The sequence below is a fragment of the Hibiscus syriacus genome, unplaced genomic scaffold (assembly GCF_006381635.1).
Source record: "Hibiscus syriacus cultivar Baekdansim isolate YM2019G1 unplaced genomic scaffold, ASM638163v2 tig00112925_pilon, whole genome shotgun sequence".
Taxonomy (NCBI): domain Eukaryota; kingdom Viridiplantae; phylum Streptophyta; class Magnoliopsida; order Malvales; family Malvaceae; genus Hibiscus; species Hibiscus syriacus.
In genome coordinates, this window is record NW_024063420.1 from 429,485 (window position 1) to 453,052 (window position 23,568).

The window sequence follows — 23,568 nt, forward strand, 5'->3', positions numbered from 1 at the left end:
ACGTCCTAAGATCATGTCCCCCTCTTGTTCTTGCTTTCTTGACTTTCTACCAATAAGATATAGTTTAACCTATATATAAAACATTATCAATTATTAACCAGTTATTGGACTTGGTTTAGTGATTAGGTGCTCCTCTCCTCAAAGATTAAAACCTTATTGTCATCCTTATTTTTCTTCATCAATAAGATGGTGAACATGTCTTCTTATTAGAGGATTAAATTTGAAAAATTATTTCTAATTAAAATTATAACCAAATTAATAGAATGTATAAATAATAAAGATCAAATGTGTTATTATCCTAATTATGACCAAATTGATAAAATATATAAATAATGAGGACCAAATGTATTATTATATAAATTTACTTAATTATCATGTCATCAATTCCGTTAACAAATAATGATTGGTGAATTGATTAAAATCAAATTGAAAGTTCAGTGATCTAATTGAGAAAAAAATTGGTTTAATGGCCAAAATAGAATTGAGACAATAGTTTAGGACTTGGGGTAGCCCTACATATTATACTTGAAAGTGATTTAAAGGTAAAATTAAGAGCAGTCCGTCCAGAGTAAAGAGGATTTACTATAGCACTCACTAAATACCGTAAGCCCTTCTGTGAATAAAGTTCCATTGGGACAGTGCCTACACTAATAAGAGCTTTCTCAAAATCAAAATTGACCCAACTTTAGCCTTCTCTGTATGTTCCAATCGTAGCATCTACTGTATTGTTAGATCCAATCATAGAACGGTGAATATTTGGTCACAGTAGCATCAAAATCATAACTTGATAACAAGCTTTTACTTGATTCAAATATAATCTTTACCTTAAAACCATAGTACAAATCATGCTCAGACTCGCATATTCATAAAAGAATATACATTTGCTTTACCACCACAACGAAAGCTGACATCGTAATTTGTAAACTTTTTATACAAAACAAAATCAACATAGAGAGTACTCAACAATTTACACGGTTAATATAAGAAGATTGCTTGGCTTTGATAAATTTCCTTATTCGTGCTGCATCCCCATCCATGATAACTCTTCCATCTTCCATGTATATTGCACCGTCTGCGTACTCGAGTTCTTCCAAATGATGGGTCACCCACAGTGCCGTGACTTCTCCCGATATTTCCAAAAGATTCTGAACTGCTTTTATCACCCCCATCTAATCAGGTCATACAAAAAAAGCTCAAATTATAGAGGTATATGTAACTGTTTGCTTATAGAATATTGATATAATATCTACTAACTCACCTGGTCACTTTCATCCAAAAAGGTTGTAAGCTCATCCAGAAGCAAAACTTTACATGCTTCAGCTAAAGCACCAGCAATGTCGACTCTTTGCTTTTGACCACCACTAAGAGTTTGAACCGGCCTCTGAAACAAATTCAAGATGATAAACCTTGAATAAACATTACAATATTCAACATGATGTATTATTATCCAAAATTTGTTGAATACAAAATCTTACTTACCTCTAGGTATTCAGACATGCCAACCGCGTCCAAAGCTTTTGACACCCTGGATCTAACTTCAGAATTTGTTAAGTTTAATTTACCAAGGCCAAACGCAACATCTGCTTCAACTGTAGGCATCACAACCTGCATGATGAAAGATGCCTCTGGTGTTTGTAAACTAGGGATAGTTCCTTTAGAAATATAACAGCAATATAAAAGATTGTTCATATCAGAACTGTCAGCAAATTCATTGTAGACATAAAATTTTGTCCAACACATTGGCATCAGCAAGAATGCGGTAAATTAAATTGAGCGCACAAATTATGAAGGCTGCAGCAAAGAAGCAAAGCTTCAAAGAAAAGTAGCAGTTATTAAGATTGCATACCTATTAAAAGTTAATTCTTCTCTAAGGGGGAAATGAATTACAATCACTATTCTTCTTTTTAAGATGGAAAACCTTAGGAAATAGCTATTGTCATGTTATACAATCAATGCAGGACTGAGCATGGAATGGATCCTTTAGAGTTGGGAAAAAATGGATACAAAGTCATAATTCTTGTGAAAACAATGGACCACTTTCATACCAATCATATCATATACAAGAAACCAGACCAGACACCTTCAGTTAGCTGTGTACATTGTGGTTTAACTGCAACAATTACAGAGAGAGAGAGAGAGAAAGACAATTAAAAGCTAAAATGGAAAAAATTAGTGATAAACCATTTCAAGAACCAAATTGATCACCAAGTTCTCCTTCTTCTAATTATTATTACTATTCGTATTATCATAAATAAATAAACTTTAATAAAAGAAAGGCATTTTCTTCCTCAATTCTCATGTTCTAACTTTATATGGACATTTGACAACCTTTAAGGAACATGTCGAATCCACAAAAATGTAGAATAGTGGGAAAGAAAATTATACTCTGATGAGCATTCATCATTTCTTAAGCTTCGTGCATGTCGTCTACAAAGATGTGGTATTATGCAAATGAACTGTAGCAGATGGTGCAGAGATACCCTGTATTCAAGGTTACTTGAAATCCTAAGTCTAGAATTAGAAAGCATAGGAACCCTCAACCAGGAAAACACCAATTTCACGCTCTTCCTACATGGGTACAAAGTTTTAAATCGAATTGACAATGAAGAAGGCATTAGCATTAGAAAAGCTATGCAGAAAATTTAGTTCAACTACAAGATTACAAGAACGATATGACCAAACACTAAAATGGGAAGGATTGGAGTGGAAAAGAAGGCATACTATGTACACCTGACCTGTGAGTCAGGAAATACAGGAGAAAAACCCCCTCTTTTTTTAAAAAAATAAAAAATTCATGACCGATTGATACAAAAGCTTCAGGAAGGCGTAACTATTGAATATATAGCTTCTGTAAGAATGAAAGAAACTTATAAAAATATATCTTCATAGTCCTTAAATTTCTCAAAACATATACACACAATCTATTATGGTTGCAAGTAAATGCAGCCTCAGCAGCAGAAGCTTCTTACAACTGAAATTCAGATGATCCTTAAAAGTCTAAAACTACTTCAAGCTTCAATAAAAGCTAAGCAAGTCTGTTTCTTCTAGTTTTGATCATCAAATATGAATGGCAATAATCAAGTCTAACCATCTAACAAGGCCAATATGGTTTTCTACAATGTTATGGTCAAATCTATGTTACTGAAACCATAACATCCCCATGATAAGTGCCTCCCAAAAACAAAAAACCATTAGCCGAGATATGTAACTCTTGGGCCTGATGGTAACAAAAGGAAACCAAGAACAGAATCCAAAACATATAGAATTGTGTGGCTATGGAAAAGAACCAACCTGATGGTCTGGATTTTGGAATACATAACTATTCGGCCTCCTAACGAATAAACTTCCGTTTGTTGGGGTCAGAATACCTGCCAAGATCTGCATTACTCACAACACAACCAACGCATGATAATCCAGGCCGTATTTTCAAAACCAAAACAGAATAAAAGGTTTATCAAGCACACAATGACAGCCCACAGTATTCTTATATGATCAATTCTATTTACCCCATCACCTTAACATGGCATATATTGTAAAATGAAAAATACAATGCAGAAGTTCACAAATTCAAAAGGAAATTGAGGTTGAACCATTATCGCGCCAGTTGGGGCAAGTAGCATTTTTTTTATCGATGCCTAATATCTATATTCTAATAGGGAAAAAGGGAAAAAATGAGAGTGAAGGTACCTTTAAAAGGGTAGATTTACCACAACCATTAGGTCCAAGAAGCATCCACAGCTGCCCCGAAGGAATCCGAATTGAACAATCCTTCAGAATCGGCACTATTTTGCCCTGCCTTGTATTAACCGAGAAGTTGATATTACGACCCTCGATAGCAACATTCTCAGTTAGATTATCCCTGCAACCAAACAACACAGACTCAAACACTCACAACAAAGAAAAATGAAAAAAAAAACATAAACTGTTCGATCAAATGCGTAGCTGAAAAGAATTTGATGGTTTTGAACCTCGTAAAGAAGTTGAGCGAAGAGGGGAGTGATGAGGCAGAGATGTAGGAGAAGGAGTAGAGAGATTCATGCTGTTCTTTGCTCTGGTTATGTTGAATGAGTTCTTTTTTTTTATGAGAATTATCTATGCTATGGGGAATTTTACAGTCAGCGGCAGCTGCACCAATGCACTAGGCTAGGAAGAGGTTGGTGGGTTAAAAGGTCGAGTAAGAGAAAGGAAGACTGTCCACGGAATCACACTCCCCGTGACGGCTCCAATGGATTAATTAAGTCTTCGCCCAATAAAACCGGCGTTTCTGTAGCCGCCGGTGGTGGGAGAATGAGGTTTTGTTTTATCCACACGTAATTCGCCACGAGCTAGCAAGGATTTTGGTGCCCGTGTTTCTGGCTGTGGGTCTTCCGGGTTTTCGGGTTTCGATTCGGATTCAGGGGAGAAGAGAGGGATTCCTTTGCCTAGACCATCTGTCTCGAGTGATCATGTTGTCGGTTTTGGGATCTGGGTCGTCTTCCGTTTGTAGTTTTAGCTCTTCTGGTTCTTCCGAAGATAATCAGATTGAAAATGATCCGGTTCAATTCCTTGCCTACAGGTATTTTCCCCTCTTTAACGTACACTGGGTTCTAAATTTTGAGAAAAAAATATTTATTATTAGTTTTCTGAATTAATGGTAGCAATTACATTATTTTTTTAATAGAAAGTATTTTTTATTAATTATTTTTATAAAAAAAATCTATCTTTTCTTCTATGTCAGTTCAGTTTATTTTTCCTCATAATTGTTGGAATATCCATTTGGATTGCATTCAGTAGGGCTCTAAAAAGGTTACTCCAATTACAAAACTGAAAGAAATTGATTTGAGTCAAAATTATTTGTGACTGGGTGAAGATGATCTGTAATATTTTAAATTTTATTTAGTGATTAAAGTGTAAATTTTGAAACTTCAAAAAATTTAAGGACTGAAATTGTAATTATTAAAAAATATATATTTTAGCCTGTAAATGAATAGTTTGAATTCAAATAGATATTTTAGTGAGAAATCATATTTTGGTACAGGAATTTTGTTAAAAGCTATAGAGCAGTAAAGTTCGGTATTGAAATAGAATATCGGATCAAATTGGAATTTTACGAAAATTTAAAGGATGTTATAGAATGGTAGGAAATATTATTTTAATATTTTAGATCAGAGAAATTTGGCTCGAAAATGTGTAATTTTTTCAGATTTGACTGAAACTATGGAATTTAGTGACTAAAATGTAAATTTTAAAAATTTCATGGCAAATTTAGTAAGTCAAAGTCAAATTGGTTCATCTTTGACTGTGAAAGATGATAAGGTTGGATGGCTTGGTATTAATGTAAATATCAAGTTCATTAAGGGTAAATTATGAAAGATATTTTAATTTTAAGGGTAAATTGATAATTTAGCTTTTAATAAATTAAAAATTTATTAAATTATAATGAAAATGAAAAATGATTGAGGATATTTTTTCATCTTAGTTGAAAGGTTGTGGGTTTCTCTCAAAGGTAAGAAAAAAAATTTTCTTTTCTATTTTTGAGTAATTTTCTTTGGATTTTGAGTTGTCGTAAAATAGAAAATTGTTCTATATGAAATTCTCTATCATTTGGTACCAAAATTTCATGGTGAAGATAAATGTGATGAGATTTTATGATTTGGGGTTATGAAGAGTTTAGTGATTTTAAAGAATTTGTTGTAAGAATTGATGAAGAACTTAAGGATGCAAAATAAGGAAAGCAGTTTAGATTTTTTAATCTGACAATGAGTTTGAAAATTCACCATAAATTATATAAAATGATTTGGAGGTTATTTTTATATATTATGTTCTTATATCAATCTAGTTTCGTTTGAAACAAACGGAGATCAATTTCAAGGTATATACAAAAATATATGGACTTTTAACCGAGGAAATGTTAGAAAACGGGGCAGCAGTTTCTGCACAAAACATTGTACAAAATGAACTATAAGGAGTTCTTTATATGGATAGTCGTATTCGAGTCTAGTTTTCATAGGAAGAAACGAAATTAAATTCCAGTGTGTATATAAATACAGAATACTGATTCTTTAAAGGTAGCGTGAGTTGTCTGATTTTGGAAATTATTTTAGAAATGTATTTATGCTAGTACAATACTAACATATGTACCGATATAAATTTATGATTTTGTACAGATCGTGATTGACTCTGTTTTCAAAGCAAATAGAATATAAAAAGGACTAAATTAGAGCATAGTGGAGCAAAATCTTTTGGAATTATAAAGTGTCAAGGTGAGTGCAATACATGCATGACATTGTAAATAGATGTTATATACATCATGTACATAGATGTTTTATACATCATCAAGAAGACATGTGATAAGTCTACCTTATTTTATCAGCATTAAATTTTGACATGAATGTTATTATGGGTATGAACTGCCCTAAGGTTTGTTTCATGGTTATATGTTGCCATGGATAATTTAATTCATGACTAAATGCCCAAGTATGTTATTGAGTTTCAGTGATATTAATGGCATGCTATAGAGTCTAGCAGCTGTGAAAATTTAAGTAGTACTAATGTGTATAGTGAATACACATAGTACAAGTTAGCTTAGCAAAACCCGACCTCAGCACTACAGTGCAATTTATTAGCTGAGCATGGCTCGACCTTAGCGTTATTACGTAATTTTTGACTCCTATACCGGGTTCCTCATTGATTAATAAATTGGGCTATAGTTATTGATTTAATGATTATATTTATAACATGTCGTGTTGATTTTGGCAGGTAAGAAAATCTTATGGTTTTGATGATGGCATTCAAATTTTATGCATGAAAAGATTGTTTATTATTTTTAAATTGTCTCACTAAGTATATATTTAGCATGTGATGATTTTCACGCGTAGGTAAATGTTAGGAGTAGAAGTAAGAAGTATTGGGCAATCTCAAGCATCGAGGAGTATAATACAATATCAGTAAGACATCATTTGATGTAATTATGACTTATTTAGTGGCAGGTACTTATAAATGTTTTAATTGCTTTGTTAACTATTTTGGAAATAGTTGTAATAGCTAAACTAAATTGTTTTACTTTATTTCATCATGGAATATATTATTTAGTATTACTTTTATAAATGGACATATTTGATATTTAAATATTATAAAAAAATGTGATTTATTATTTTATATTTTCTATTATAATTGAAAAAAATTCAAGTCACTTTTGAATGGGGAAATGTTTTAAGTAAATCATGTGACATCTATAACATGTATTGGTATAAGTATACGGGTCGTAGGTGTTACATGACCCGAAACCGATTTGAATTCGAATTGGCGTTAACCTGAACCTAAGTTGAATCTAGAAATTGTAGATCTGAACCCGACTTGCACCTGGTCTGAGAACGACCTGAACCCGAATTGAACCGATAATATAATAACCAAATCCGACTGAATTTGATCGATATGAACCCCAACCCGAGTTTAACCTAGTAAATAACTGGTATCAACCCGACCTGTTATCAACCTGACCTATTATCAACCTAACATGTAATTGACTCAACATGTAAATGATCTGACTTGTTATCAAACTGATATGATATTTACCTTACTTATAAGTAATAAGTTACAAACAATTATGAGATTTTAAATTTATGAAAAACTTGTGATAATTAAATTAATATTATTACTTTTTGAAATTTAAAATAAATTATTAGTTATGATAATTACATTAATAAATTTACTTTCATGGTGTGCATCAGGTCTACGAAGGCATCGTTGGCCAAAAGAAATTCCGAGCAGTGTGCCTGTACCAAGGTAATAATCTCTTCTACTTTCACAATCTTTCATAGTGTGCTTTATTCCGAGCATGCCACAAAGCCACAGGGTTACCACAATTTCAATGTGTCTTGTTGTTGTATTATGGGCGAAAAGCCATTTCAACCATTTAAACAATGATGTATGTATCATAGAGGTAGGCCAATCAATGTGCAGCGCTAACCAAACTAACTGGGATAATTTGTAATCATGTAAAATATGGACATCTGATTCAACAACGGTAACGCAACAGGGACAATATGGATTATTTAATATGCGTTTTGTGTGCAAATTCTGACGAGTAAGATAAAAATTGTATGCAAATTTCCATACCTGTAACTTTATCTTTCGTTGACATGAGCAATTCCAAATATGTTTAAAAATCGCCTTATAAGATGAATCAATTTCGTCATCTGACAGCAACATATGATACCCACCTCGTACACTATATATCCCAGATTTCTCATCACACCAAACCCTACAGTCTGCTTGGTCATAGTTAGACAATGGAATATCCAAAATTGCCTCTGCATCAACTTCATTAAATAACTCCTTTATCAAATCAACATTCCAGACTCGAGTTTGTTCATCTATCAAATCGGCCACAGCATTAACCAAACTCTTTCTTAGGGAAACAATATGAAATGACATTTCGCTCGGAGGCCAAAAATCATTCCAAATGGAGATAGAACTGCCCCTCCCCACCTTCCATCGTAATCCACTCAAAAGGAGGCCTTTTGCACTCCAAATGCTTCGCCAAATATAAGATGGTGAGGATCCCAATCGAGCATTCAACAATTCTCCCCCCCGAGGTAGTATTCTGCCCTTAGCACCCTTCCCACCAAAGAAGTAAGATTGGAAAAGAGTCTCCAACCCTATTTCGCCAAGTAATGTTAAATTTTTCCAAAATCTCGAAAATCAAGCCCTCCATAATCTTTAAGTGGCATAAGAATTGCAATGAACACCAGTGAATCCCTTGCTTCTTTTTCGATTTCTGCCACCAAAATCGAGCCATAATGCTCTCCGACTCAGAGCATAGGCTTTTTGGTAAAAGAAAACAAGACATTGCAAACAACGGAATGGCTTGTAAAAGATATTTTATGAATACTTCCCTACCTCCTTGTGAAAGTATTCGAACACGCCAGTTATGAATTCAGCCCAAAAATTATCCTTGAAATGCATAAAAGCACCTCTTTTATTACGTCCCACAATTGCAGGGAGACCGAGGTACCTCTTCGGATTGGACTCATTAACTATGCAAAAAAAAAACCCGAATAGCTCTTCTATTATCATCAACGACATTCGTGCTAAAAAACAAACCTGATTTATCAAAGTTTTTCTCCTAGCTAGAATTTCCCGTATAAATGCGTAAAGTTTCTTTTATTTGAACTGTCTTTCGCACCGTAGCCTCTCCAAAGATGAGGCTATCATCTGTAAATAGAAGATGGGAGATCAAAGGGGCATATCTGTTTAGCTGAACCCCCTGAAACTCCTTCAAAGAAGCCGATCGTTGAAATAAAAAATAGATACCTTCACTGCAAATAAGAAATAAATAGGGACTAAGGGGATCACCTTGTCTGAGATAAACCTGTCACTCACCAAGCCATTTATAATAACAGAATGGGATACAATGCACACATATTTTTGAACGAAATCAATTCATCTTTCTAATAAACCTAATTTCTCCATTACTGCCCATAAGAAACTCCACTCAACTCGATCATATGCCTTGTATTTAATTTTAGGCCAAAATAACCTTTTCCGCCTTCACGTCTTTTTTGAAAAGAATGTAGCATCTCATAAGCGGTGATGATGTTATCTGTAATCAAATGCTCAGGAACAAAAGCACTCTGCGTCTCGTCTATACAACCCTGTAAAAGCGGCTGCATCCGATGCACCAACATCTTGGAAATAATTTTAAATAAGAAATTACAAAAACTGATGGGATGGAAATGGCGAAGAGAGCTTAGAGAAGTTATCTTTGGGATAAGGACTATATGAGTATGATTTATTGTGCTCATATTAGCTCGACCATGGAGAATGTTTAGACAAAACTCATTAATCTCCTTTTTAATTAGGTGCCAAAAACGTTGATAAAAGAATGCACATAAACCATCCTCACCCGCAACCTTCAATGGACTCAAAGATTTTACTGCAGTCGTAACTTCTTCAAACGTGAATTCGTGCATGAGGGTCAAGTTTATCTCATCAGTAATACGAGGGGCAATACCATCTAGAATGCAATTATCAATAGGTGCATTATTTGAGGTGAACAAGGAAATAAAATACTCTCTCGCTAGATTCTCCATACGAACCTCACTATCAATTTGGTGCCTGTCATCTGCATCTAGGGCCATAATTCTATTCTGGCGCTGTCTCTGCGAAGAATATATATGAAAGAAAGATGTATTGTTGTCACCCGACCTTAATCAATTTGCCCTCGCTTGTTGTTCCCAATAAAGCTCCTATTTGTCCACTTCAATGTTTAGTTACAGCTTTGTGTCCACAATTTCACCCAACACTTCATCACTCGAAGTTAGCTTGACCAACTCGGATAGTCTACGTTTATGCTCCACGGCTGTTAACTGTTTCTGGCGGTAGATTTCGTTGAACCACGTATCTAGTCCTGACAAACATAATTCAATTTCTCCAAAACCGAGCCTGTCGCAACACTTCAGAGCCTCGTCACCTTTTCGTCACAAGACTCCTCAAAAAGCCAAAATGCTTCAAACTTAAAGTGCCACCTTCTCACACAATTACTACATGTATATGTATTTAATAATAACGGGCAATAGTATGAAAAGGAATGCACCAAATATTGAAGAGAGTAACTGCTTCTAAGAAATCGAAGCTAAGCCCATATTCAACTGTTCTCTGATATTAGTTGTGGCACTTCTTCCTCTTTCCCAAGTAAATCATTTTCCTGAATAGCTAATATCTGATAATCCACATTCATCAATCGCATCTCGAAATTCTGGCATTTGTTTCTCCCTTTGAATTAAGCCACTCTCCTTTTCATAGGATAACATTATCTCATTAAAATCTCCAATGACCAACAAGGGGATATCCGACATATCATTTAATCGTCTCAATAGGTTCCAGGGCTCCAATCGATTCTGCTCCTCAGGTGCCCCATAGAAACCGGTACACCTCCATTTAAAACTTATTGTGCCATCTATAATTTAAACATTTGGACACTAATCTTAGTTGAACTACATTCATAAATTTCCAAGCCAAACATAAACCCCAACAAGTCCTTCAGGGTTCCATCTCAATGCCATAGGAAAAATCACAAGACTTTTTTTACTTTCTCCATCCTCGAATTCTGCAACTTTGTCTCCATGAAAAAAGTTACAAAGGGATTAAAATCTCTCAGCAAATATCGGAGACGACGGACTGTCCGAGGCATCCTCAATCCTCGGATATTCTAACTTATCATTTTCATTGTGACTGGCTGGCCTGGTGTCGCAAGCCTGCCGATATATTCATATTTCCAGCCACATTTTCCTCAACTTCCTTCGGAGTTGTTGGTGCGCTTTTCAATCTCTTTACATTCCCCTGCTTCCTTAAAGGATTATCCTCGTCAACAACTGTCATCACAGTATATGTTCCTTATACTTTACGACGATATACCTCATAAGATATGAAGGTATTTTCCACCCATTTCTTTGTATGACGGCTTAAGTCCAACGCAGAAGGTCTCGAAGTACCAAACTGCCCACTGTCAGCAACATCTGATCTAAAAGCCTCATTCACATCCCTCAACCATGGGCACAAAACAACCTCCTTTTTCCGTGGGGAAGCCCTAATGAAAATGTCTCATTGTGCCACTAGTGCTTCCTTATTCTGTAGAACCCGCAACGGGAAAAAATTTTCACCATGCCCAAGCTTTCCACAAAAGAAACAAAACAGTCGTAATTTTTCATATTGAAAAGATGCATAAACAGTTGAACTATTTGTCAAAGCTATTTTCTTCTTCCTTTTCAAAGGCTTTCGAACGTCAACCCCTACACGAATTCGAATACTCCCTTTATAGCCCAAATTGACTGCCTTTGCATCATAATCCGGATAAGTGCCAATAAAATTTCCAAACTGTCGTGCTATCTGTTCCGAAACAAAGCTCACCTGCAAGTCATTCACTAACATCCAAAACGTTATCGTAATCAGCTCCACCCTCATGGGATTTTCTCTAGGTTTCAACCTTTGCATAATCAGCATGTGCGAATTAAAATACCAAGGGCCTTTGAAATCAATTTTATCTACGTCCATTTCATGATATAAGCGGAACAGATATCGCCCCTCATCCAAATCTGTTATGGATGTCCCCTCAATCGGTCTCCAAACAGTAGCCATAGTGACTTTCATCGCTTGGAAGCTAATCATTGTGGCAGAGAGAACTCAGTCAACAAGGCAATACTTAATATTCATGGGTAACGCGATTCTGACTATCGCAACGAGATTCTGACTATCGCAACGCGATTCTGACTATCGCAACGAGATTCTGACTATCGCAACGCGATAATACGTGATCGCAACGCGATTCTGACTATCGCAACGCGATTTTGAGTAACGCATCACTGAATTTCAAATTCGCAACAGGTTTTAATTTCGCAACACAAATGTGTATATAACTACTACGCAGCAGCATCAACTCATAACCTAAATCCCTAAATCGCAACTCATTCCATCTCCATCTATCACTCTCTCCGGCGACATCCGTTCCTATATCCAACGACATCATTCCCCATCCGGCAACAGATTTTAGTTTCACAGCTCGTTTGTTTAGTAAATTAATTTACAATAATGAAATCATCTAATGTTGATCATGTTTGGATAGATTTATGTTTTGGAGGGTCATGGGAGAATGTTCATGGTGTTTTACAATATATGCCTTTACCCATGAATCTTCAACTAAAACTGTCATTAAAAAAGTTAACTTATGAAACTCTAATGTTACGTGTTGCAAATAAATTGAATTTAGAGCCCTTAAGTAGATTTAGGCTATCTTATCAGAGAAAATGTAAAGTTTATTTTTTAACCGACAATGAAGATGTTGAACGATTCATTGCTTACATTAGTGTTTCGCAAGATGATGTTACATTGTATGTTGTTGAACCTAGAAGTGGTGAAGTTGGGTCAGTAGCGGGTAGTAATCAACTAAGTTTTTCAACCCCAGTTTATGGTGCTCAAAATTTAATGGTTCCACTACAATTTCATCACCAAGCAAATTTTGTTTCACCACATTTCCAATACCAAACACAATCTCAAAACCCACAACCTTTCCCTAATCCAAATCCCAATCAACTTTAAGCACCAAATTCCGGTTTTCGTATTAACCAGTTAGACGATGATGAGCCAACAGAAAAAATTGTGAGTACTAGTCGGTATTCGAAATTTGATCTTGGTCAATACCCGGACTTTGATCTTGGTCAATACTCAGATTTTGATGATGTTTCAGAAGAAGAAACAGACCATACGTGTAATGATTTTGATATTGGTCAATACTCGAATTTTGATGATGAAACAGCCGATGTCGAGGAAGATGTTGTTGATGATAATGAGGAGGAAGTTACGACTGTGAATGAACATGTTGAACATCTATTCTGTAATTCATATAACCCTGAAGAAGAAAAAGAAGAAGAAGAAATCCCCGAAGAAAAGTCCCTGAAGAAAATGCCATGGGAGTATAACTGGAATATGCCAGAATTACTTCAGATACCGGAATAAGAGTTGGTAAAAATAGCAGTTGATTGTTACACAAAAATTCTTCGTATCAAGAAAGATGATTGTTTTGATACAAAGGAAGACTTGAAGATAGCTTTGTATACGAAATGTGTGGAAGATGGCTATCAACTAAAAGTTAACAAATCAAGAAAAGATCGTTTCGAAACAAGGTGTATGATTGACAAAAACTGTACGTGGCATATGATTGCAGAGAGGATAAAAGATTGCAAAATGTTTCAAGTTAGGACTTTTATTGATAAACATACATGTTCAAGAACCCAAGTTTTTCCTCGCCATAGACATGCAAACAAAAAGGTGTTGGGTAGTTTTCTGGCTGAGTTAATGTTTTTGAATGGCAGGGTATATCGGGGACATGAAATTATGACTGACATGAATGCTCGGTTCAAGATTAGTATCTCATATTCTCAAGCTTGGAGAGCCAAATTTTATGCCTTGGAATTGTTGAGGGGGTCGCCAGAAGCATCGTTTGCCCAACTGCCGCTTATTGTCACAATTTAAAGCTGAAAAATCCTGGGTCGGTAACTCATATCAAAACAGATAGAGATGGACGCTTTAAGTTGCTGTTTATCGCCATTGGTGCTGCGGTTAGTAAATCAATATAATTTTGTTGACTCATTTTTGTTAGTTACATGCATTTCACATTTAAATGATTATATTTCTTGTGTATATGATTTTGTAGATTCGTTCGTTTATTATTTGCATGCGCCCTGTTATTATAGTTGACAGAGCACATTTAAAAGGTCAATACCTTGGAGTAAACTTATTAGCAGTAGCCATGGATGCTAACAATGGGATACTACCAATAGCTTACGGGGTTGGTAAATCTGAAACCTCTGATTCATGGACATGGTTTATGGGGTATCTTAGGGATTGCATAGGTCCTATTAGCAATCTGACAATCATATCCGATAGGGCAAACTCAATTGATAACGCTGTTAGAAGGTGTTTCCCAGATGCTTTTCATGGACTTTGTGGTGTTCATTTATATAGAAATCTAAAATCAAGGTCTGCTGGTATAAAAAAATCACAAATGGACATACTGGAAGGCTGTAAAAGTTTATCGGGAAGTGGATTTTAATAAATATATAAATTGTTTAAGACGTGTTTTGCCTCAGTGTGCTCAAACACTAGAAGATTTCGGGTTTGAAAGATGGTCAAGAGTACACCAACTTGGAGCAAGATATGGTTTCATGACGTCTAATAGTGCAGAATCAATCAACGCTCTAAGTCGTCATTCCCGAAAATTACCCATTACTATTTCGAGCCTCTATTCAACAGTGGTACTATAAGAAAAGAAACCATGCATGTATTATTTCTTTAAATTCGTAACTTATCATATAATTTACTAAGTATTATTTATTTAAATTTACAAGAACATTGGAACATCGTGTTACACCATGGACTGAAAAAAAAGATAACGAAACGTGTTGTGAAGTCAACTTCATGGAGAGTTGAACCATGTTCAAACACTTTGTTTGAAGTACTGGATAATAACTTAAATGGGCTTGTCGATCTAAATGCAAAGACGTGTAGTTGTATGAAATGGCAAACATCTGGTTATCTGTGTGGCCATGTTATAAAAGTTACTCTTAATCTAAACCAAGATGATTCAAACGCATATGCTATGGATTGCTACACTACAGAAGTATATCGATAGACTTATGCCGAGATTATCTACCCTATTCCACATCCTTCTGAGTAGGACATACCAGATGACTTACAAACAGTTTTGCCACCAGCCATGGACAGAAGGCTACCTGGCCGACCAAAAAAGTCACGATCGTATATCGTCTAAGGGTGAAGAGAAGAAGAGATCGACATGTAGTCGGTGCAAGGAAAGTGGTCATACAAGGTTGACATGTGGATCACCAGTGCCATCACAATCAAAATCGCAAAAGGCAATTTGACTCGCAATCAAAATCAAAATCCCAATCACAACCGGCTTCACCTTTTGGGACTATTAACTTAGGTGATTTTTAAATGCAAACGTTGTATTATGTGTATTTTATGTGTAAACTTTTAACATTTTCAGTTAGGCCCATGTATATTAGTAACTTGAGTTTGAACATTGCTATGATTTGTTCAGTTGTTATCACTTATTACACATTCATTTGACTATCGCAACGCGAATATGACTATCGCAACGCGATTATGACTATCGCAACGTGAATTTGACTATCGCAATGCGAAAATGACTATCGCAACGCGAATTTAATTATCGCAACGCGAATTTGACTATCGCAACGAGATAATCGCAACGCGAAATGACTATCGCAATACGAATTTGATTATCGCAACGGGAATTTGACTATCGCAACGAGAAAATCGCAAAGTGTATTAGACTATTGCAACGCGAATATGATGCAGATTGAAATCAACAAATCAACTTTTACATTTCAATCAATTAAACAAGCACAAATAAGAATTATTTACACATCAATAATCAACTTTTAATCAATTAAACAAGCACAAATAATAATTATTTACACATCAATTAAACAAATAAGAATTATTTACACATCAAATAAACAAATCAACTCTTATTATATTATTTTTCTCATCAATTAAACAAGTAAGACTTTTAAGAATCAATTACAATAAAAAAAAGTGTACCCCAGAGAGTTGTTTATGCACATCAATTTCACGCAGCTCACTTCAGGATTAACCTGCAGAAATCAAACATTTGCTCAAACAACACTTTCTATACATCTAAAACCAACAAACAGCAAATTATATTGAATTCTAGGTACTTAACAACACTTGCATTTGACTTACCAATTGTTTATGGACACTTTCATAAAGCGGATGCAGGTAGGCAGCGTCTCGCATATATCGTTCTAGCCATAAAATGCCGAAACCACAAGCCTACTACACCTCTATCTCTATCGGTGGGAGGTAGAAACTCTGTACTTCCTGTCGTCAAACGCTCCAAGCACATGCATACAAGAGGACCACAATCCCCTCTAGCTTCTTGCGTTTGTTGTGGCGCAGTCTCGTCTCTGATAACTGTAATATTAAACTTCTTTGGCTTCTTGTTTCCAGAATAAGTCCAATAATTAATCGCATCCAAGAATTTAGCCAAATGAGAGCTCCATCCCTTAATAATATCTCTCAAATCAGACAATGATATGTAATTTATCATGCTGTCATATACTATTGTCTTCAGGGATGGAAGCTGAAGCTCGACGAGAAGCCAATGAGTATGTTCCAAAACAGGGATAAACACCTACAATCATAAGTAATAATTCAATTGCGCACTTATTTATAAACACCTTTAAAATATTTAAAAAATAAATACTAACCTTATCGACCTCCACCATGCAGGATAAAGTTTAGCTTGTCCATTAGCCAACACATATGATTCATGTCGTTGATTCTTCATGTGAACTACGTGAAAAGACGTCGGCATAGTTGTATATCGCGTATTTTTTTATTTTTCTTGATTTTCCTTATTATTAGAAGACGTGACACCCATGCATCAATATGCTGTTTACAAAAAAAGACATATATTAGTGAATTACATAAATTTTTAAAAAAATTAATCAAAATGAAATATAAGAAGAAAAATATAAGACTTACCCCCCCATCGAAATAGCCATTGTCTTCAACCCCTAATAACACACCCCACCAAGACTGATCAATCAACAAATGTATATCATCGTTGTGTTTGTATATGTCAGCGTAACACCCCTGGCTCCGCTCATGTAGATAACAATCAACTGCGGTCTTAGCCCAAAGGGTATTATCCGGAATTGTTTCCGATAGTTTTTTCCTCTCCACTTCATCTACCGGAATGGTACTGGCCGGTAACTTATACGAAAGCCAACAGTCATCCATCATGTCTGGCACGAGAGGGGGTTTCTCAATAATTCGATATAATATGCCGTGTGAATCGGGCTCTAGAATGTTGGGAGGGATCTCTTACACGATGACAGGGGCCTCTTGAACAGTGGGAGGGGACTCTTGAGGGATGATAGGGGCCTCTTGAACGAGGTGAGTCGGGTTTCTTCTTACGGAGTCTTCGCACTATTGGGGTGAACGGATACTTAATGGCACGTGCACGCCGTCTGATGCGTGAACCCCGTCGTGCAAGAAAAACCCGACGTAAAGCATCCACCTTATCGGGCCGCTAAAAATAAATTAATACATAAAATCAGTAAATAAACAGACATGATATTAAACAGTGAAAACAAAGACAAATATGTTTCAAACTTGCACGGTATTCACCCAAGTCATTATTCTATCATAGTTCACAAAATGCATCAGATAACATTCCGGACGTAAGCACTTATATAAACATTTAAAAGGACAATATATAGGTTTAGTGCATGTTCAAGGACAACATAAAGGGTAGTAGTTTATTCTTCAAACTTAAATTTGCAACACTGTGAAGTTAGTATTTGTCTTTGTCTTTTGGTTGAAGTAATGCAATCCATTCAAGTTTCAATTTGCAGAAGAAGAATATAGTTTCTGAAACTTAAAATCGCAACACGAAACTTAAAATTGCAACACGAAAATGATTATCGCAACGCGAATTTGACTATCGCAACGAGATAATCGCAACGCGAAACTAAATTCGCGTTGCGATAGTCATTTTCGCATTGCGATTATCCCATTGCGATAGTCAAATTCGCGTTGCGATAGTCATTTCCGCGTTGCGATAGTCGTTTTCGCATTGCGATTATCCCGTTGTGATAGTCAAATTCGCGTTGCGATAATCATTTTCGTGTTGCGACTATTCTTCTTCTGCAAATTGAAACTTGAATGGATTGCATTACTTCAACCAAAAGACAAAGACAAATACTAACTTCACAGTGTTGCAAATTTAAGTTTGAAGAATAAACTACTACCGAATGAATTTACTAAGCAATCCAAAAGACAAATATGAATTTACTGACTTCAACCAAAAGACAAAACAAAGACAAATACTAAGTTATTTTAGAACTGTTTAGCAGTATTGGCAGCAACCGAATGAATTTACTAAGCAATCCAAGTGAAATGGTTAATCTAAGTGAAATTACGAGTAAATCAAGTTAAATGAAAAATCTTAAACTTACCTCGTTGCGTAGAGTATGAACCTCATTCTGCAACGATGCTACCATCTCACGTAGAGCCGCTACCTCACCACGTAAAGTAGATACCTCCTCATGCCATTCACCATTGTCATCGCGTAAAGTACTGACCTCCTCACGCAAGGCATTGACCTCATCACGTAACTCCCCTAACTCATCCCGTGGAGGTGGAGAACAGGGAGATAAATGTCGTGGCATCTTTTCCGGTCGCCTATCATGAGGTGATGGTGGAGAAGAGGCTCGATGATGTGATATAATAGGTGATGGCTCTCGTTGTAGAGGTGTATAGTGTGGTCGATCAGGTGATGGCTCTGGGTGAGTGATGGCTCTCGAAGTGGAGGCTGCTCATCATCCGTGCCATCAAAAAAACGCTTACTAGCTTGCCACCAATCAGTGGCAAGCTCGACTCCGTGGGTGTCAGCCTCTGTAATGGAGTGTTGGTCTCCTAACAATATAAAAGCTCAAATAAAGTTAAACGTGTACTAGTAATAACTTGTTTATATATGATAGTATTTGTGTTAACTTACATCATTTATTATCGTATACCGTAGTAACTCTTCCCAAATCAACAGCCACCGTTTCCTCTTCCAGGAAATAGCCCTAGGAATATCATTTGAAGTTTTGAATGCATATGTCTGCATGTTGGGAAAAGCCTCAAATATCCAAATCTACAAACAATATAATACATAAACATTAGTAATTGTTAAAATAATTATTTATAATTTTGGAAACATTATATAGAAATTCTTACCTTAAAGGCCCAAATAAAACCTGACAAAGTGTATTTGGAACCATCGCCACGCAAACTTTTGCGGTCATCAAGGACGACAACTTATTCCAGGTAGCTTTCCATAGATACGAACCCTACAGAAATAGGTTACATGCATTTAGGTCCTCTACCAATAATATTAGGTCCTTAGGAATAGGTTGTCTGCCCCCTCTGCCTAAAAAGCCGGCATGCAAAAGTACTAAAAGGCATACTCGGACAACATCGACGTCATCCATCCGAGTAAAACCATCTTTCTTATTAAATAATCTCGTCAAGTCGTCGACGTGTAAATTCGGCTTCTCCATTTACAGCTCAGGAAAAACCCGGGATAACCATGATGGGCGGGTAATATGACTAGTGTATCGACCTACATCATCGTGTCCGAAGCGTAGACTAGTGATTAAGCAAAACTCCTCCCGCCCAAAACACGTATACGCCGGTAGAAAATGAAACCATATCTCTTCATTACCACGTTCTATACTCTCGGGTAGATCGCGTGTCATGGTCTGAAGCCACAAATGGGTCAACATAGCATCTCCACTCGGATGTTGTACTTTCAGCCATGGCCCGAAGTAAGTATCCTCAAACAATTGTCTTTGTACAGGTGAAAGCTTCGACGCAATTGTAGTGACTAGGCTTATTTTATTCCTTAAGGTCAACTGAGCCAAAAAAAGTTCTACAAAAACAATAAACATACCAAGTTAGATATACCAAAAACTAAACTGTGAAGATATACCAAAAACAATAATAAACATAAAGCGTAGTAGTTTATTCTTCAAACTTAATTTTACAACACTGTGAATTTCGTATTTGTCTTTGTTTTTTGGTTGAAGTAATGCAATTCATTCAAGTTTCAATTTGCAGAAGAAGAATAGTTTCTGAAACTTAAAATCGCAACACGAAAATGATTATCGCAACGCGAATTTGACTATCGCAACGCGAAATGGCTATCGCAACGAGATAATCGCAACGCGAATTTTGTCGTTGTGATTTTCATTTCGCGTTGCGATTCTCGGTTTCAAATGGTCATTATCTAAAATTGAAACTTGAATGAATTGCATTACTTTAACCAAAAGACAAAACAAAGACAAATACTAACTTCACAGGGTTAAAGACTAACAGTAGCAGTATTGGCAGCAATCTATTATTGAAATTACCAGTAAACTTATCATTAATTTCAATATAAAAAACCTAATAATAATGCAAAAATTTCAAAATAAAAATAATTAAAAAAACTAACCCTCGGTGGTTGATTTGGTTGATTTTCCATTTCTGATCGTGAATGATTGTGAGGGTGGCTCTGAGAGATGGAGATAGACGGATTTCGCAGGAGATGGGGACGGATTTCGCCGGAAATGGGGACGGATTTCGTCAGAGATGGGGACGAATGTCGCCGTAGAGAGTGAGAGATGGAGATGGGATTGAGTTGTGATTTAGAGTTTTAGGTTAAGAGTTACGATTACGGGTAAATATTCGTGTTTGGAATTTGAAAATAAAATACGCGTTGCGATACTAATGGCGCTTTGAAAATCGCAACGCGATAGTCAGAATCTCGTTGCGATAGTCAGAATCGAGTTGCGATCACGTATTATCGCGTTGCGATAGTCCGAATCGCGTTGCGATAGTCAGAATCGCATTGCGATAGTTAGAATCGCGTTGCGATCACGTGTTATCGCGTTGCGATTTATATATTCGCATTGCGATTATCTAAAATCGCAATGCGGATTTCGAAAATCGCAATGCGGATTTCGAAAATCGTAATGCGATGGTCAAAATCGCGTTGCGAATCTGGAAACTGAATTGCGATAATGGAGATCGCGTTGCGATTTATAGATCGTATTGCGATTTAGAGATCGCATTGCGATTTTGTTGGTCATTTTGGCAAATCGTAAAAAAGTTGGTTAAAATCGTATATTATAAGGAATTTTCGGTCACTGAGATTATTTTCTCATAAAACTCTCCTCATGTTTTTAACTTTTCTTAAATCGTTGAATTAGCATAGGATGTTTTGGAAAAGAAAGATCCAACAGTGGGTAATAGTAAAGAGTGTAAAATATTTTGCAGTTGCGAATACTTCTCATGAAAATCAAAGACCAATTGTAATTCAGAACAGTTCGGACCATCTGTTATGTGGATGCTTCTCATTTTAATTATTACATAATTTGGGTAAATGTCGTGGGAAAAGGGTTTGATGCCGAACTGTTAGATGTGGAAAATTTAAGGAGGGTCCGAAGGGTAATATATAGATTTGATCATTATCTTAGTTGTCACATTTATATTTTAAATCTTATTATTTACTTAATATTTTTTTATTTTTTTATTTGTTATGAGTTAATATAATATTCTTAAGAAATTTATAAGTAAATACAAAAATAATTAATGATGGTAATTATGTTTATGTATTAATAAAAATCTATAAGTGTTACAAAATACTCTAAAAATCATTAAAAGTGATTTTCTACAATTATTATTATAATTATTATATTTTATAATGAGTTGTGCGAATTTAAAAAAAATCACGTCCGCGACACCCGCAGTGACTGCAATAGCCTCTGTTACGTCCGCGGCCGCGATAAACGCAGCGCGACCGAAAACGCGACCGCGACTGCAATTTGAATCCCTGCATACCATAAAAAAAGCTATATGACAGCCAAACCGACATAGAAAAACCCTAACATAGAGAGTTTTAAACCTATCTAAACAAAATTATTTGATTGTGTTTTTTTAGTTTATATATATATATATATATACTTATATTATATAGTTTATATTATATATATATATATATAAAAGTATATATTTATAATGTATGCATAAGTATAATGTACATTATATATACATGTATCATATATATATATATATATTATAATTGTTTCAAATTTTTTCTCAACTTTTGAAATGGATGCAATTCAGTTCATTTTGTAATTTTTTTATCACATTCTACAATTTTTTTTATCACATTCTACAATTATTATGATTTGATCATTTTATGTTGTTTAATTTATTTAAATTTTAATTTGTAATTTTATATGTATTCTATTTAGTATTTAAAATTATATTTGTATCTGAAATTTTACGAGGTACCTTTAAAAGGGTAGATTTACCACAACCATTAGGTCCAACAAACACCCACAGTTGTCCAGAAGGAATCCGAATTGAACAATCCTTCAGAATCGGCACTATTTTTCCCTGCCTTGTATTAACCGAGAAGTTGATATTACGACCCTTGATAGCAACATTCTCAGTTACATTATCCCTATAACTAAACAACACAGACTCAAACACCCACAACAAAGAAAATTGAAAAGAAAAAAACATAGACTGTTCGATAAAATGCATAGCTGAAAAGAATTTGATGGTTTTGAACCTCGTAGAAGAAGTTGAGCGAAGAGGGGAAAGATGAGGCAGAGATGTAGGAGCGACAGTAGAGAGATTCATGTTGTTCTTTGCTCTAGTTATGTTGAATGCGTTTTATATATATATATATATATATATATATATATATATATGAGAATTATCTATGCTATGGAGAATTTTACAGCCAGCGGCAACTGCACCAAAGCACTAGGCTAGGAGAAAGGATTATATGAATACTTTTACATTTACAAGTCATTTATGTCTAAACAAAAATGGAATAACAATATATACAGATATAATCATTAAAATCAGAGTATTCACAAGAAATTTAGTATTCTTCTTCTTCTTCTTAACGTTACATGCGTTGTCTCTGTTTTGTGACAACTCAAGATCATCCTTGCAAGATGCAGCTGCCACGTTTGAGATCTTGGGTGCATATATTTGGCAAGCCAAGTAAGTTTACTTTTACATAATGTGTAAGCTTTGTCACTTTCTATAGTTGAAACATAAATGGATGTTCATTGTTCATGCAAATAAGGTAAAAGCCTCAAAGATTCAATGTGGTGAAATTGTGAAATGTGAAGTTTTTATATATAATGAATATCCGCTGAGTGGTAAAACCGGCACTGCATGCGAGCTACTAGAGAAACGGCTGCGCTGCAATGTAAGCTAGAGTCAGTGTTTGTGAAAAACGACAGAGCTTAAAAAGATTTTTAAATTGGCGACCAAAGTCAATTAGATCGAAAACGTTGGGGACTATTCGTATAGTTTTCCCTAAGACAAAACATCAAGATGTATTGATTCTACTTTAATCCTTGTTTAGTTCCACATACAAAAGTAAGCATTGATGCTATTTTAGTC

At 35.4% G+C, this 23,568-nt stretch overlaps 1 protein-coding gene across 2 annotated transcripts; it reads right to left on the minus strand.

Moving 5' to 3' along the window:
* Nucleotides 1-883: 883 nt before the first annotated feature.
* Nucleotides 884-22,814, minus strand: LOC120184644 (ABC transporter I family member 10-like). 2 transcript variants are annotated; one of them, XM_039189058.1, is made up of 6 exons: nt 3,969-4,038; nt 3,688-3,887; nt 3,292-3,378; nt 1,480-1,605; nt 1,259-1,381; nt 884-1,169 (listed from the first exon to the last, which is right to left on the minus strand). In XM_039189058.1, the coding sequence occupies exons 1-6, from the start codon at nt 4,036-4,038 to the stop codon at nt 960-962; spliced, it is 816 nt and encodes a 271-aa protein (XP_039044989.1). In that variant the 3' UTR covers nt 884-959. The 2 variants fall into 2 exon arrangements, with proteins under 2 accessions (XP_039044989.1, XP_039044988.1); XM_039189057.1 differs by lacking the exon at nt 3,969-4,038 and adding an exon at nt 22,718-22,814 and having other exon boundaries at nt 894-1,169; nt 3,688-3,859.
* Between the last annotated feature and the right edge of the window lie 754 nt (nt 22,815-23,568).

What these genes read in the sequence shown, in the direction of transcription:
- LOC120184644 (XM_039189058.1), bottom strand. Translation starts at nt 4,038, where the DNA reads ATGAATCTCTCTACTCCTTCTCCTACATCTCTGCCTCATCACTCCCCT. An exon ending in TCGCTCAACTTCTTTACGAG is followed by an intron (nt 3,888 to 3,968) that starts GTTCAAAACCAT and finishes CTTTGTTGTGAG; the next exon opens with TGTTTGAGTCTGTGTTGTTT. An exon ending in TTTTGGATGAAAGTGACCAG is followed by an intron (nt 1,170 to 1,258) that starts GTGAGTTAGTAG and finishes TGACCTGATTAG; the next exon opens with ATGGGGGTGATAAAAGCAGT.